The following is a 15,234-nucleotide window of genomic DNA, read 5'->3' as shown; positions in this document are numbered from 1 at the left end:
GGAATAAAATAAAACTTGTGATATTTTGACCATGGGCTATGAAATAATAGTCTGTGTTGATTTGTTAAAGTGACGCAAACCAGTCAGAGATGATTGAGTTGATTGATGACACTTTATTTCATTAAGTCTTCACAATCACCTTGTGGGGTAGATTTTATTATTATCCCCATTAAATAGATGAATAAACTGAGACTTAGAGAAGGTAAGTAATTTGCCCAAGGTCACTCAGCTGGAAGAAGTAGAGCCTGTTTAAAAACTCTGCTGGCCAGGCTCCTGCAGTCACACTCCTAACCATTTAAACAGAATGGGACAAAGGTGAGCATGGCGGAGATGACAAGGATTTGATGTCATGGTGATGACCTTGGCCAGTGTTCTGTCCTATCAAAATTGATAAGCAGTTCCATGGAAAACTTTTGGAGGCATTCTCTCTGATAGGCCAAATAAGGCCTTAGTGGTTATGTGTTCACATGCTGAGATAAAAGTATGAGCTCAATTACGTTAATTTAAAAATTATATACGCATATGCACACTGTGGGCCTGTCACTCCCAGTGGCCTATCTTGTCTTTGTAGCTCGGCTACCTGTTGGGAAGCCCAGCAAAAGGCAGCACAGAGCAGCTACCTGGGATGGGAACTTCAGTGAGAAGCAGGGAAGCCAAGTCCTCTGTCGTGCTTCCATGGCAGGACCTATGGCTGAGACTTTGTTCTGGCAGGTCACCACGGTGCGCTTCAGCTAAATGGCTCCACCAGAACAGTAAGATCTCATCAGTAAGATTGTTGTTGCAATAAGCCTTTGTCACAGAACACCCGTTCTATGAAGATACAGGTTGATTTAGCCCAGGGTAAAACTTAGAAAACATATTCTTATGTTTATTAAATGATAATGTTTAGTATTTGAAATTGTAAGTTGTTTGCAAATTGTAACAATTTACTAATAATATCATCTCTTTATGCAGCCCAAGTCAGAACCATGGCTCCAAAACAAAAGAAAAAGTCATCACGTGGCAAAAAAAGACCAAAACCAGTATTAGCTGGTAGGAATATTTCTTCACTGAATGGGATTTTTTGTGGAGTATTTGTATATATATTAGCAGCAAAATGATTATGGTTTTACATATCAAATGAAATAAAATATTTCTGTGACATAAAGTCAAATGTATGAGGAATAAGATATATGGAGATTCATTCTTACTTTTGACTAATTTCATTATGATACCAATTAAATGCTATATAATGAATGCTGTAGTAAACATGTCACTAAGAGATAACAGTGTGAAAGACAATTATTCAGATTTTCTCTGTTTAATTATTCACAAGATAGTTTAAGTCTTCATTGTATATTTGCACTTATATTTTGTGTTTTGAGGTTTGGTAAAGATTATAGTAAACTGGCTGGGCGCGGTGGTTCACGCCTGTAATCCCAGCACTTTGGGAGGCCGAGGCGGTTGGATCACGAGGTCAGGAGTTCGAGACCAGCCTGACCAACATGGTGAAACCCCGTTTCTACTAAAAATACACAAATTAGCTGGGCGTGGTGGCACGCGCCTGTAATCCCAGCTACTCAGGAGGCTGAGGCAGGAGAATCACTTGAACCCGGGAGGCGGAGGTTGCAATGAGCAGAGATCACGCCACTGCACTCCAGCCTGGGCAACAGACTGAGACTCCATCTCAAAAAAAAAAAAAAGAAAAATAAAAAAAAGATTGGCCGGGCACAGTGGCTCACCCCTGTAATCCCAGCACTTTGGGAGGCCAAGGTGGACGGATCACAAGGTCAGGAGATGGAGACCATCCTGGCTGACACGGTGAAACCCCGTCTCTACTAAAAATACAAAAAATTAGCCGGGTATGGTGGGGGGCGCCTGTAGTCCCAGCTACTCGGGAGGCTGAGGCAGGAGAATGGCGTGAACCCAGGATGTGGTGCTTGCGGTGAGCTGAGATAGCGCCACTGCCCTCCAGCCTGGGCGACAGAGCAAGACTCCGTCTCAAAAAAAAAAAGAAGAAATAAAAGATTATAAAAGATTATAATAAATTGAGATGTATTTGATTCAAAAATGTAAATTTGACTTCCTTTTATTATATTCTAGCTAGCGAAGACATGGAACCAGTAAATATGGAGAGCATGGGTAAGTGGAAATATAATTTACAACTTATGTCCTCAGTTTTATAATATTTTAATAATGCAATAAGCAAGCAGGAATACTACAAACTGAAGTGATCAATCAAAATGTACATGGGCTAAAATGATACCATTCCATTTAGAATATAAAATGAAAAATTTTTAAAAGAAAAAATAAGAGTAGAGAATTTCAAACTGAGAAATAAACTTCAACCAAGCAGTTAGTTAAAAATGCATTATATGATTATTGAAAGGCCTTTTATAACTATAAAGTGTTATAAGCCTGCAACTTATGACTTTTATCAGATAAGTATTTTTTCAAACTTTTGCTCATAGGTAATATTTATCTGTACTTCACGCTAAGATGCCACTATTTCAAGGAAAGAGGCTGGTTTTTAAGCAAATAACTAGAACTTAGACAACTAAACTAATGTTGTTCCTACATGTAAAGGCTAAATAATCCTATAACAAGATTTCTTTTGGTGGGATGGAGGGGGACCCTCTCTCTTAGAGTTGACTTAGATGACATGCTTCACTTTTAGAAACAGAAAGGAGACAATGAGGGGGGCAAGGAGGAAGACCTAAAAGCCCTGTAGGCCACTGTAAAGATTTTGTCTTTTAATCATATGGAATGAGGAAATATTGGTAGTATTTAAGCAAAGGGTGACTCCATCTGACATGCTTTTAAAGGGTCAGGTCATCCTGGCTACTGTGTAGCAAATTGCAGGAGCAAGGACTGAAGCAGAGAGACTAGTTAGGAAGTTTTTCCAACAATCCAGGGGAAAGATGGTGATGACCTGGTCCAGGGCAGTAGAGGGGGCAGAGGTGTGGAGTGTGGAGGTGGGGAGAAAGTGGGAGAATGTCAGCTAATGTAAGTGGCTCTGTTATCAGCACCCAGCACAGTGCCTGCAGCAGGATATGCTGCCCAATAAATATTTATTGAGTTAGTGAAACCTGGGAGTCATCTTTAATTTTTTTCTTTCTCTCCTTCCACACCTCCTTACCCCTTTCAAACCACCCCAACTTATGTGAATTCCACCTGTTTTAAAATATATCTCAAACCCATCTGCTTCATATTATCTTCCCACCTGCAACCTTAGTCCAAACCTCCGCACTCCTCACATCGGTTAGTTCCCAAGGCTCCTATTTGATATCACTGCTTCCACTCAGCCTCCTTCTGTCCGTTTGGCGCACAGCAGCCCAACCATGCTTAAACTCCTCTTTCTTGCTTAAACTCCCCCATAGTCTTTCTTTTCCATTGGGCACAACTTGCAGTGGTCCTGGCTCCTGTGCTCAAGTGGTCCTGACCTTGTTTCCTCCTCCTCTTCGCCAACCTACAGCCCATCAGCCTTGCTTAGCACAGAATGTTCCAAATTTATTCCAGCCCCAGGGCCATTGCTTTTGCTGTCCCTGATGCATAGATAGATCTTCCCTTTATGCAACTTTCTCTTTTTTATCATTGAGATCTAGACTACCATCTCACTTCCTCAAGAGACTTTCCTTGACCTCTGTGTCACCTATTACCTTGTTTAATTGCTTTCATAGCACTTAAAATCCTGAAGTTAAAGTACAGTCAATTCTCGTTCTTGTATTCTATACAGTCCCTTTGAATACTGAATTAGCCAATACTGGACTATTGCTCCTAGGGGAAACACGGGGTTAGATTCCTGTGAGCTTCTGTTCACATTTTCATTAACTAGTCAATACATAACCTTGTTTTATGTGTATTTCTGTTTAAAGACTCCTTATTTAACGTATATTGTTGATTCCTTAACACTGAACTCATGGCCAAATCATGGCAAACAGCACTATAACTCATTACTGAATAAATAAATGAGTGAATGAGTTGTGTTCCCTCTTGTTCCTATCTAAATAGACCACCACAGCTACTCTTCTTAGTTCCATCTCTCATCCTGTTTTCTCCCAAATAGCACTTATCACAATTTGCATTTACTTATTTTTGTTTTTTATTTATTTTCTTCTTTTTTTGTAGAGATGGGTTCTCATTATGTTGCCCAGGCTGTCTTGAACTCCTGGGCTCAAGGGATCCTCTTGCCTTGGCTTCCCAAAGTGCTGGGATTACAGGTGTGAGCTACCATGCCCAGCCCACAATTTGTATCTATGAGTGTACTTCATTGTTTATTATCTGTCTCTCTGTCTAGATTGGATACCCTGGCACTAGCACCATGCTGTTCACATAGTGGGTGCTCAGTAAATATTTCTTAACTAAATGAATTGACTGGTAAGAAAATCTATGAACCTGATAAAGGGGCACAGTTTGAGATGTATTCATTGAAAGTAAATGAACTGAAAAATAGGAATATGTTTGCTTAAGGGAAAGAAAAAACCAACCTCAGAACATTATGGTGAGACAAATGTAGGTTTTGAGTTAGCATCCCCTTCTCCTCAAGCCTCTCTCTACCCCCAGACTCCCCTCAGGTAGCATCAGGACCCCTCTGACTTCCTCATGGTGGGCCCTGACCTTGCCAGCTGTTAATCAGGGCTGATGGCTGTCATGCTTCAAGAAACTGAGATCCCTTTTTCTAACAAGGAGCCAAGGTATCAATAGGCTAACTAAAAAACTGTCAGTCCTAAGGGCCTAACAGGTGATGCCCAGAGGTTTCTGGAGAATAAATATAATTTTTACACATAGCTAATATTTGTGGAGCAATGACTTTGTGCCAGGCCCACTCTTCTTATTGCCTTAGCTCTATAAAGTAGGCATTATCAAGGCCATTACAGACATGAAGGTGCTGTGACTCCCGAATGTTAAATAATTTACCCAAATTATAATACAAGTTAGTGGTATATGAGTTGCCTATTGCTGCTGTAACAAATTGCCACAAACTTAGTTGCTTAAACAATATAAATGTATCATTTAACAGTTCTGGAAATCAGGAGTCTGAAATTACTTTCACCAGGCTAATGTCAAGGTGTCAGCAGGGCTGATTATCTCTGGAGGCCCTGAGAGGTGAATATGTTTCCTTGCCTTTTTCAGCTTCTAGAGGCCACTGTATTTATTGACTCCTGGCCCCTTCCTTCCTCTTCACAGCCAGCAGCATAGCATCTTTGAATCATTCTCTATGACCTCTGTTTCCCTTGTCACATCTCCTTCCTTGACTTTGATCCTCCTGTCGCTGTCTTATAAGGCCCCTTGGGATTACACTGGGCCAATGTCAAAGGCCCAGTCATCTCCCCACCTCAAAATCCTTAACCTTCAGTATCTGGGATAAATGTTTTAAAAAATGAAAAATAAATAAATAAATAAATAAATAAAAAGAACATAAAAACAAAAACAACAAAAAGTAGAGATCCATAACATAATCATATCCACAAATCCCTTTTCTTATGTAAAGTAACAATACAGAAGTGTATTAGTCTGTTCACATGCTTCTAATAAAGACATACCTGAGACTGGATAATTTATTTGAAAAAAGAGGTTTAATTGACTCACAGTTCTACATGGCTGGGGAGGATTCACAATCACAGTGGAAGGTGAATGAGGAGCAAAGTCACATCTTACACGGCAGCAGGCAAGAGAGCGTGTGTAGGAAAACTTCCCTTTATAAAACCATCAGGTCTCATGAGACTTATTCACTATCATGAGAACAGCACGGGAAAGACCTGCCCCCATGATTCAATTACCTCCCACTACACATGGGAGTTATTCAAGATGAGATTTGGGTGGGGACACAGCAAAACCATATTAACAAGTTTCAGGAATTAGGACATGAACATATTAGGGGGACATTATTCTGTTTGCCAGAAGTGGTTAATAGCACAGGCTTTGGAATTAGATGGACCTGGTTTAAGTCATAAACTTATGACTTAAAGTCATTTAGTGAATGTGTGGCCACAGATGACTTCACCTTCCTGAGCCTCTGCTTCTTCATCTGAAAAGCAAGATGGGCTATCTACTTCATAAGATTGATGTGGAAATTAAATTAGTAGCACATGCACATTTCCTTACATAGGGCTGTCACAAAGTAGGTTCATGTTAACTCTTTTTACTATAAAAAGATACTATAAAGACAGATAAGTAGATCAATGCATGAGAATAGAGTCCAAAAATAGACCACATGTGCATGGTCAATTGATTTTCATCAAAGATGCAAAGATAATTCAGTGGAGAAGGGATAGTCTTTTCAACAAATGATGCTGGAACAGTTAGATAGCTGTAAGTAAGAAAGTGAACTCAATCCATACCTCACACCATACACAAAAATTAACTCAAAAGGAATCATAGACCTAAAGGTAAAACCAAATATTCTAAAACTTCTAGAAGAAAACAGGAGAAAATCTTTCTGACCTTGGAGTTGGCAAAGATTTCCCAGATATGACACCCACAGCCAAAATCCCAAGAAATCTTAAAGCTTTCCTAAGATTTTCTTTTTTAAAATCTTAAAGATTTTTTTCTTTTATGGAATACTTGCCAGCAATGGAATGAACCATTGCTACATTCAACAATATGAATGAATCTCAAAATAGTTATGCTAAGAAGATAAACAAAAAGAGTACATTTATAAATATTCCAGAAAAAAGCAAACTAATCTATAGTGACAAGAAAACAGCTTAGTGGTTACTTGGGGTTACTTAGGGATGAAGGAGGTGTATTGGAAGGCAGGGGCAGGAGGAAACATTTGGGTCTTATGGGTATGTTCTTTATCTTGATTGTGGTAATGGCTTCATGGGGTATGTGCATATATTTATCAAATTGTACATATTGTATGCAGTTTATCGTTTGTCAATTATAACTCAGCAAAGCTGTTTTTAAAAAAACTAGATAGCAACCAAAATGTTAAAAAAAAAAAAAAAGAATGTACAATTGAAATGTATGAGAGTTGTTTTAAACAACACTCATTATGTAGGATAATATATGTGTAACCTATGATTTATATTGCATAGCCTTCTATTGTGTGCACATAGTAAGATTCTGAGGCATGAATTGTGTAGAGCTTGAGTCTGCCTTTGGTTCCTGCTAGGTGAATAACTGCCATTCACTGGTTCCTATGGAACGTCACCTCTGTTCCCTCCTTGTCTATGTGTACAGAAGCAGGACCCTCTCCATGGATCTTCTGTGTCCACTCATTAGAGAGAAAGCATAGCATAGTAGAGTTCAGGGATCTTGGTTTTGATCCCAGTACCACCACTTTCAACTTCCAGAGGCTGACCTTGGACATGTTATTGAACTCTGTGGTCCTCAGTTTTCTCAGCTAAAAAATGGAGACAAATATAGTAACCACCTCTGAATGTTGTTGTGAAGACTAAATGAGTTAATAATACACATAAAGTGCTTAAAACTGTGCCTGGAGCAGTAGGTGCACCATGGAAGTGCCCTCGCAGACATTGTCCTTGTGATTGGCACTCCTGACCTCAGTCAGCTTCAGAAGGCCCTGAAGACCTCCTCCTCTGCACCAACACTTGTTTCACACTCCTTGGAGCAACCAGCCTCCCACTCTGCTGGAGGCTCCAGGGAGCCCATCTCATTGCTGATCACAATGGCCTCATTGCTGTAGCCTATGGTGCTGTTCTCAGCGTGTGCCTCAAAGCCTACCCAATAGCAGTTGTTTTACAGTATTTGGCTGGTGACCCTTTGGGGTGGCCAGAAGCATCAGGCCTTGCCCTGGTTAGTTTGGTTCTCATGGCAATGGAGCGTGATGGTACTGGACTATAGCAGTTTTGTGTGATCTGTTGGCTGCCAGTTATCTGCAGTTATCACTGTTTGCCAACTCGAAGCAGAAACAGTCCACTAGTTTTACTGACTTCTAGATAAAGGAATGTTAGATCCTATATTAGAGTTGCCTTGAAAAAGTCCAATTAGTGTGAAAGGATCATTTTTTGTGTGTGAAAAATATCAAGCCAGTAGAATTTGAAGTGTGTGTTTAGTAGGGGCAGATAACATAGAAAACAATCTTTGGTGCTGTCTTTCCAGTGTCGAGGATGATAAAAAACTTTCTGGTCTTCTGAATGCCTCTGTTTATTAGGGACAGTTGCCTTCTTTTCGGCACTAGCACAGTGTGAGTCTCACAGTCCCACCTAGTGGTTTTCTCAGACAAAACTACAGAACTTTTGTTACCCATTCAACACTACAAATGCAGTCTGTTTGCAGAGGAGTACTTGATTCGAATCAAGTCAACAGTTACTTATTGAGCATCTCATAAGTGCCAGGTGTTATGGTTAGTCTTTTGAGGGAGATAAAAGTGTATAATTTGTCCTTCACTCATGAACAACTTGAATTCCCAATGTTATGCCAACTGACTGCAGTTTGAAATATGCTTCTGCATATAATCAGTGTTATGCATACAGTTATTTAAAACCTCCAAATTACCTGAATAATTGTATCATAGAGCCCCTGGGGTGGGGGAAAATATTTCTATTGGAAAATAAGCTCAAAATTCCAACATGAGAGGCCACATACACTTTCCCCCTTGCTGGCACATCTATTGAGCAGTTGGAGGGAGGATGGCCTGACATCCAGGGGCGTGGGTGCTGGAGGAGATAGGAGTGGACCCTGGGAGCTGGGGAGAGAGTTCTGGGGACAGATGCAGAGCTGAGACTGTTGTGGCTGATGATAGCGATATGAAGGATAAAAAAACAGGAAGAAGGCTTGAGAGAGGGGAGGGCAGCAGGCAAAATTCTCCTTTGTCCTCTAGTGTCCACCCTCCCGGGGCATGCTGCTGCTGAGAACTGGCCTGAGGTGCGAAGAAGGGATGGGAAGACCAGGGATGGAAGCCTCTTGAACCTCTCCTCTCTCCTCTTCTGAGAGCAATACTGGGACTGGCAGCCAGATGGGAAGAAAGGGATTCCCTACCCACTTTCCTGTGTCCAAGGGTTTATTAATACAACCAACTGAGAAGCCACTATTTGAAAAACGTGAGGAATTGAGTAACAGTAAGTTTGACTGTGAAAAAGAGAAGCCCTGAAGAGCAGAGATCCCTATATAGGCTCAAGGGAAGGTTTCCTTTCTTTTTTTCTTTTCTTTTTCCTTCTTTTTTTTTTTTTTTTTTTTTTTTTTTGAGACAGTCTCCCTCTGTTGTCCAGGCTGGGGTGCAGTGGTGTGATCTCTGCTCACCGCAACCTCCACCTCCCAGGTTAACACCATTCTCCTGCCTCAGCCTCCCGAGTAGCTGGGACTACAGGCGCATGCCACCATGCCTGGCTAATTTTTTGTATTTTTAGTAGAGATGGGGTTTCACTGTGTTAGCCAGGATGGTCTCGATCTCCTGACCTCGTGATCCGCCTGCCTCGAGCAGGTGTCAGCCACCGCGCCCAGCTTTAAGGGAAGGTTTCTTTAAAATGAGAGACCATTGAGCAAATCTGCGTGCTGAGGGAAAGCAGCATGGAAGAAAGAAAAGCTGAAAGGAAAGGAATAGTTGAATGGACGCTGGTGGCTGAGGAGGGCAGGTCCTCTGAGTGCATAAGGGCAGAAAGGTGGTGCCCGTTTTGATTAGCAGGTGGGCAGGGCTGCAGGACCTGGCAGGATTCTGTGCTATTCAGACCCTGTTTTCTCTGTGAAATAAAAAGCCAGTCACCTGGTAAGAGAGAGCAGCAGGGGAGAGGGTGAGGTTGGGGTGTTTTAGAGAAGTAATACAGGCTGAAAGCCTAAACAAGTGGTCATACCTTCCAACCAATAATTTCACTTTTTAAATCTATCCCAAGAAAATAATTTGAAATGCAATAAAAATTTATAACTAGATATTTGTTTGTAGGATTATTTACAATAATTGGAAACAAGCAAGAAAAGAAATTAGAATGCTTACCAACATGAGAATGGTTTAAAATTATGCTATAGAATTCAATTCATCTAAAATTATGTTTTAGACAGATACTTAGTGTCATTGTAAAATACTTGTGACATAATGGTAAATATTAAAAGCAGTATTTAGAAGTTCATATGAGGTATATATGGAATGACTACAAGGAAATAAAATATTAATAGAGGTTTTTCTTCTTGAGAGGTAGTATTATGGGCCATTGTTATTTTCTTCTTTTTTAAAAATGTTTTTGGCATTTAAAAAATAATGGATATATTTACTTTAAATACAGGAATAATAATTTTAAAGTCTTAAAATTTAACCAAGATAATTATTAAAACCAAGCAATTGCATGTTTTCTAATGCTAATATTTTAAGTGGTCATATTTAATGTCCAAATTCTACTTTGTCTTTCCTAGGTCATCCAGAAATTTATCCTTTAGTATTAACCACCAAGACCCAAGAAATATTTAACTGCCGAATAGATGAAGATGTCACAGATGAACAACCTTATAAGCTTATCAATAAAGAAGACATTTTTGAGGACCTGCGCAACAGAGCTGCAGTATCTGATTTCCACCCAGTCAAAAAAATTGTCCAGGTAAGCACAATATCCCTCTTTATTTTCAGTCCTACCTCAAGAAATTCCTGGTACATAATAACAAAAGTTGGAGAGGTTGTTGGTTCAAATCTGGCCCCATTGCTTTGGGCAATTTCTAGCTTGCCCACCCCTCCTTGGGAATCCTGTTTGATGATCCTCTGTGAAAAGCAAAGTTCCATCAATGACTTGTTATCTAATCCCACACCCAGAAAAGCTCATCCTTGCCCAGTTTTTGTTTTGTTTTGTTTTGTTTTCTGAGGCAGGGTTTCACTCCTGTCTCCCAGGCTACAGACGCAATCATGGCTCACTGCAACCTCCGCCTCCCAGGTTCAAGCAAGCCTCCCGTTTCAGCCTCCTGAGTAACTGGGACCACAGGCACAGGCATGCCCAATTGATTTTTGTTTTTATTCAGACAGGGTTTTGCCATGTTGCCCAGGCTGGTCTCAAACTCCTGAGCTCAAGTGATCTTCCCGCCTTGGCCTTCCAAAATGCTGGGATTGCAGGCATGAGCCACCGTGCTCTGCCTTTGCCCAGTTTTAACTAGAATATGAATCTATCCTTATTTTCTGCTTTAATTGTTTAATTCATAATTTTGGTTCTGATTTATCTCTATGCATGCTACAGAGCACAATACCAAACAAAAACTGCTTCTTTTTTCCTGTTAGAAGTAAAAGTGCATGTACATTTCCCTGGATGCATTATGTTTTTAAGAGCTTTTTAAAGTTAATAAAATAATTTTGCAATTTGGTGTTATCAGCCATAGATTAGCACAATGGTTATCTTCTATAATTGGTTGATTAGAGAAATGTGAATTTTATGTTGGCATCAAAATAAACTGAATGACCGTTGAACATTAACTTCCTATCTCAATTATATTCTTGTAGGAATATCCTGGAAATGAGCTTCTGCTTGTTTATGACAAAGACTTCAAATATGGCCTTAACTTTTATCTTATTGGAACTGAAGAGGGCAAAGAAAACTATTTAAATGTGAGCAAACCCCAAGCCCTTGTAATTTGTTTGTTTTTGTTGTGGTTGTGGTTGTTTTTGAGATAGGCTCTTGCTCTGTCACCCAGGCTAGAGTGCAGTGGCACAATCATGGTCACTGCAACGTCAATCTCCCAGGCCCAAGTGATCCTCCCACCTCAGCCCCCCAAGTAGCTGAGACTACGGGCGTGCACCACCACGTCAAGCTAATTTTGTTTATTTTTTATAGAGATGAGGTCTCATATGTTTCCCAGACTGGGCAATTTGTTGATTAGCAGAAGGAAGCAGAAGCGGTACCTCTGGGGGGATCCCTATACATAGTGATGATTATTCTTGTTCAGCTCTGTTTCTTTGGGACCCAGATTGGGTTCTGGCACCTAGAATAAGTAAGCAGTAAATGGGGGATGAACTAAATCAAGTATCTCAGGGTAGCCCATTTGCCCTTCGTTGACCTTGTGAGAGAGGAAACAGTGAATCTGGAGTACCGCTTTCCTTGTTCTCTTCTTGCCATCTCCACAACTTTGAGTAAGTTACTGAGGCTCTCATTGGTAAAATGGTGGCACCATTATTGCACATTTCCAGGGCTTTCATGAGGATTCATATAGGTAAAGCACTTTGTTCAAGGTGGGTAAGAAAGGTGACAGATGTATGAGACTCTCTTTCCAATCTTCCATTCCTGTTTGGTCAAATTGAAGGAAGCAATTTGGGAGGTTTGTTTAAATTGTTTGAGGATGACAGAGAGGTTTGTGTGGCTGTCCAATAAGCAATAAGAATAAAGGGAAACCATATAATTAAAAAAATATCTAGGCTGGGCACAGTGGCTCGTGCCTGTAATCCCAGCACTTTGGGAGGCTGAGGCGGAATCACTTGAGGCCAGGAGTTCCAGACGAGCCTGGGTAACATGGCAAGACCCTGCCACCGCAAAAAATAAAAATATTAGCCAGGCATGGTAGCACGTGCCTGTAGTCCCAGCTACTTGGGAGGCTGAGATGGGTGGATCACTTGGGCTGGAAAGGTGGAGGTTGCAGTGAGCCATGATCATGCCCCTGCACTCCAGCCTGGGTGATAGAGTGAGACACTGTCTCAAAAAGAAAAAAAATAAATAAAAGCTAACAGTTTATAATTAAAAATCATCTTTCATTTAGCCTTAACATTTTCAATTTTATTTTTATGATTGCTGTTCTGTTTTTAATTTTTTATTGTAATGAAATATTTTAAATGTTTAGAAAAAACTAGAGAGTAGTATAACAAATATCTACACTTAATTATCCAGAATTTTAAAATATTAATTTTTATTATATTTACTTTAAAACTTTTTTAACAAAAGAAATAAATATTACAGACAATATTCCACTCCCTCTCATATCCTCCCTAATTCCATTTTCTTCACTCCTCCCTATAAGGAACCATTATTCTAAATTGTTACATATTGTTCTTGTCTGTGGTTTTACACTTTACCATATATTTATGTTCTACAATAATGGATCTTATAGTCTTATTAACTTAACATTCACATAAAAATTGTGTCTTTTTATACTCAGTCTGCAACTCCATTTTTCACCAAATTATAAAATTCTAGGATCTATCAATATCAGTACATATAGATACCATATATATGTAGATCAAATTTGTTCATTATAACTGCTCTATGGAATTTTATTTTATGGTTTTACCACACTGTCATCAATCCATTCCTCTATTGATATTCATTTGGTTGATTTTTTTTTACTATTAAAGCAGCAGTGTGTGTATATATATATGTGTGTGTATGTGTGTGTGTATACACATCTATATGTAGAGACGTGTATATATATGTGTATATATATATCAGCAGTGTGTATATATATATATATATATATATACACATCCATATGTAGAGATGTGTATATGTATCTCTTCTTGTCTACTGTCTTTTTCTTCTTTCTATATTCTTGATACCTCTTTTTTCTTTTCCTTTTTTTGCTTTGTTTCCTTTTCATAATTCAAAAGTGTGAATTGACAAAAAAAAGTAAAAAGGTGCTTAATGAATTTATATAAAAGTAAAGTTTGTTGCAAAATATATGTATACATATAGCTATAACCTAAACTTGGGCATACATTGTAGAATGCTATTTATTTTACTTTAGCCCCCAGAAGTACCAGAAGAACAAGAAGAATATAAAGAACATATTCCTGAAGATGTGTATATTTATAAACCACCTGTCTCTAAACCATGGGTTTCTTTGGGCAGTGAAAAAGAAATTGAGGAAGAATCAGTTACGGAATCTACAAAGCAGGTTAGAGGGTTATATATGATCTGTAATCATTACCTCCCTGTAGCTGAACAACACTTATTCCTGAGGGATTCATAAGGTTTACTGTGTTTGCTATGGAGGCATAGTTTTCGGTGTGTTGTTTTGGTTTGCTTTTATAGAAGAATGGTCATTGTCTTAAGTGCGTGTTATGAGTTGAATTTTGTCTCCAAAAAATGGTATGTTGAACTTCTAACCTCCAGCACCTCAGAATGTGATTCTATCTGAAAATAGGGTCATTGCAGGTATAGCTATTTAAGATGAGGTCATACTGGAGTAGGGTAGGTCCCTAATCCAATACGACTGGTGTCCTTGTGATAAGATGGCCATGGGATGACAAAGAGACACAGGGAGAATGGCATGTAAAGAAGCAGGCAGAGACTGGAAAGATGGATACACAAACCAAGGAACACAAGGATTGCTGGCTGTCACCAGAAGTCAGGACAGAAACAGGGAACAGATTCTCCCTCAGAGACTTCAGAAGGAAACAACCCTCAAACACATCAATTTCAAACTTCTAGCCTCCACAACTGTAAGAGAATAAGTTTCTGTTGTTTTAGGCCACCCCATTTGTAGTACTTGGTTATGGCAGCTGTAGGAAGCTAATATAGTGGCATTCCCTCTCAAAGGAACTCCTGTGAGGGGGAATTGTGTATGAGTGGTTTATTAGGAAAGTGCCCCAGAAGAGAACATGACAAGCAGCTGAACAGGGATATGGAGGAAGCCCTGCCAGGCTGCACTCTCAGGCAAAAGTCTGCAGAGGGAAGGCTTCAGCCAAACCAAAAGAGGTACTCTGGAGTGTAAATTATACCTCAGAGTTGTCCCACACAGAAGCCAAGGAGAGGGGTTTATGTATCCCTCCTGCCAGTCCACCATTAGTCAAGATGAAACTGCCAGTTACTTCCTGTTCTTTGCACCTGCTGGCAAAGTGGTCCCAATAGCCCTAGAGCAGCCCTCCAAAGAGGAGGAGCGGGTGCTGCTCACGTGAATGGAAAGCATGCAGAGCTGGAGGTGCTCACAGAAAGTGCACAAAGGGTTCTGAGTGGATCTGAGCAGAGTACCAACATTGCCTACACATCAGTTTTTCTTCAGGGACTTCATTATGTTACCTTTACTGTTTACATGTGTTACAGATTACATATATGATTTCTCGAAAACGAAGTGAATTTGGTGCACCAATTAAGTTCAGTGACCAGAATGCTTCCAGTGTAAAAGATGCCTATATTGAATGTACAGCCTACCCAGATAAAAATTTTACCCTTAAACAACTTGAAAAAGATGTTGGCATGCAAGTAATCCCCCAAATAAAGGACATAAGCACTCAGACAAAATGGTAAGTATGTGATGGGTGTATGTAATTTTATAGCCAGTTACAGTAAAATCTAGTAACTTCCATTATTATTTTGAGAGCTCTTTATAATAAATAGAAATGGATTAATGATGATGACACATAGATCTCCACCGAGTAATTCAATTCAGGAAGATCTA

At 39.7% G+C, this 15,234-nt stretch overlaps 1 protein-coding gene across 3 annotated transcripts in view; it reads left to right on the top strand.

The window, feature by feature from the left end:
* The window catches only part of DNAI3 (dynein axonemal intermediate chain 3), a 73,038-nt gene that overhangs the window by 8,651 nt on the left and 49,153 nt on the right, over positions 1-15,234 (top strand). For 2 of the 3 annotated variants that reach the window (XR_008668629.2, XM_031004327.3), the window contains exons 2-7: positions 955-1,032; positions 2,083-2,121; positions 10,288-10,469; positions 11,354-11,458; positions 13,582-13,731; positions 14,880-15,079. Coding sequence is in view for 2 of the 3 variants with exons in the window: in XM_031004327.3 (XP_030860187.3) it covers positions 969-1,032; positions 2,083-2,121; positions 10,288-10,469; positions 11,354-11,458; positions 13,582-13,731; positions 14,880-15,079 (740 nt within the window). In the remaining variant the exon portion in view is untranslated. The remainder of the gene's footprint in view (positions 1-954; positions 1,033-2,082; positions 2,122-10,287; positions 10,470-11,353; positions 11,459-13,581; positions 13,732-14,879; positions 15,080-15,234) is intronic. The other variant, XM_055351565.2, reaches the window with a different exon arrangement.

The sequence above is a fragment of the Gorilla gorilla genome, chromosome 1 (assembly GCF_029281585.2).
Source record: "Gorilla gorilla gorilla isolate KB3781 chromosome 1, NHGRI_mGorGor1-v2.1_pri, whole genome shotgun sequence".
NCBI lineage: Eukaryota > Metazoa > Chordata > Mammalia > Primates > Hominidae > Gorilla > Gorilla gorilla.
This window is presented reverse-complemented; position numbering and strand designations above follow the sequence as displayed.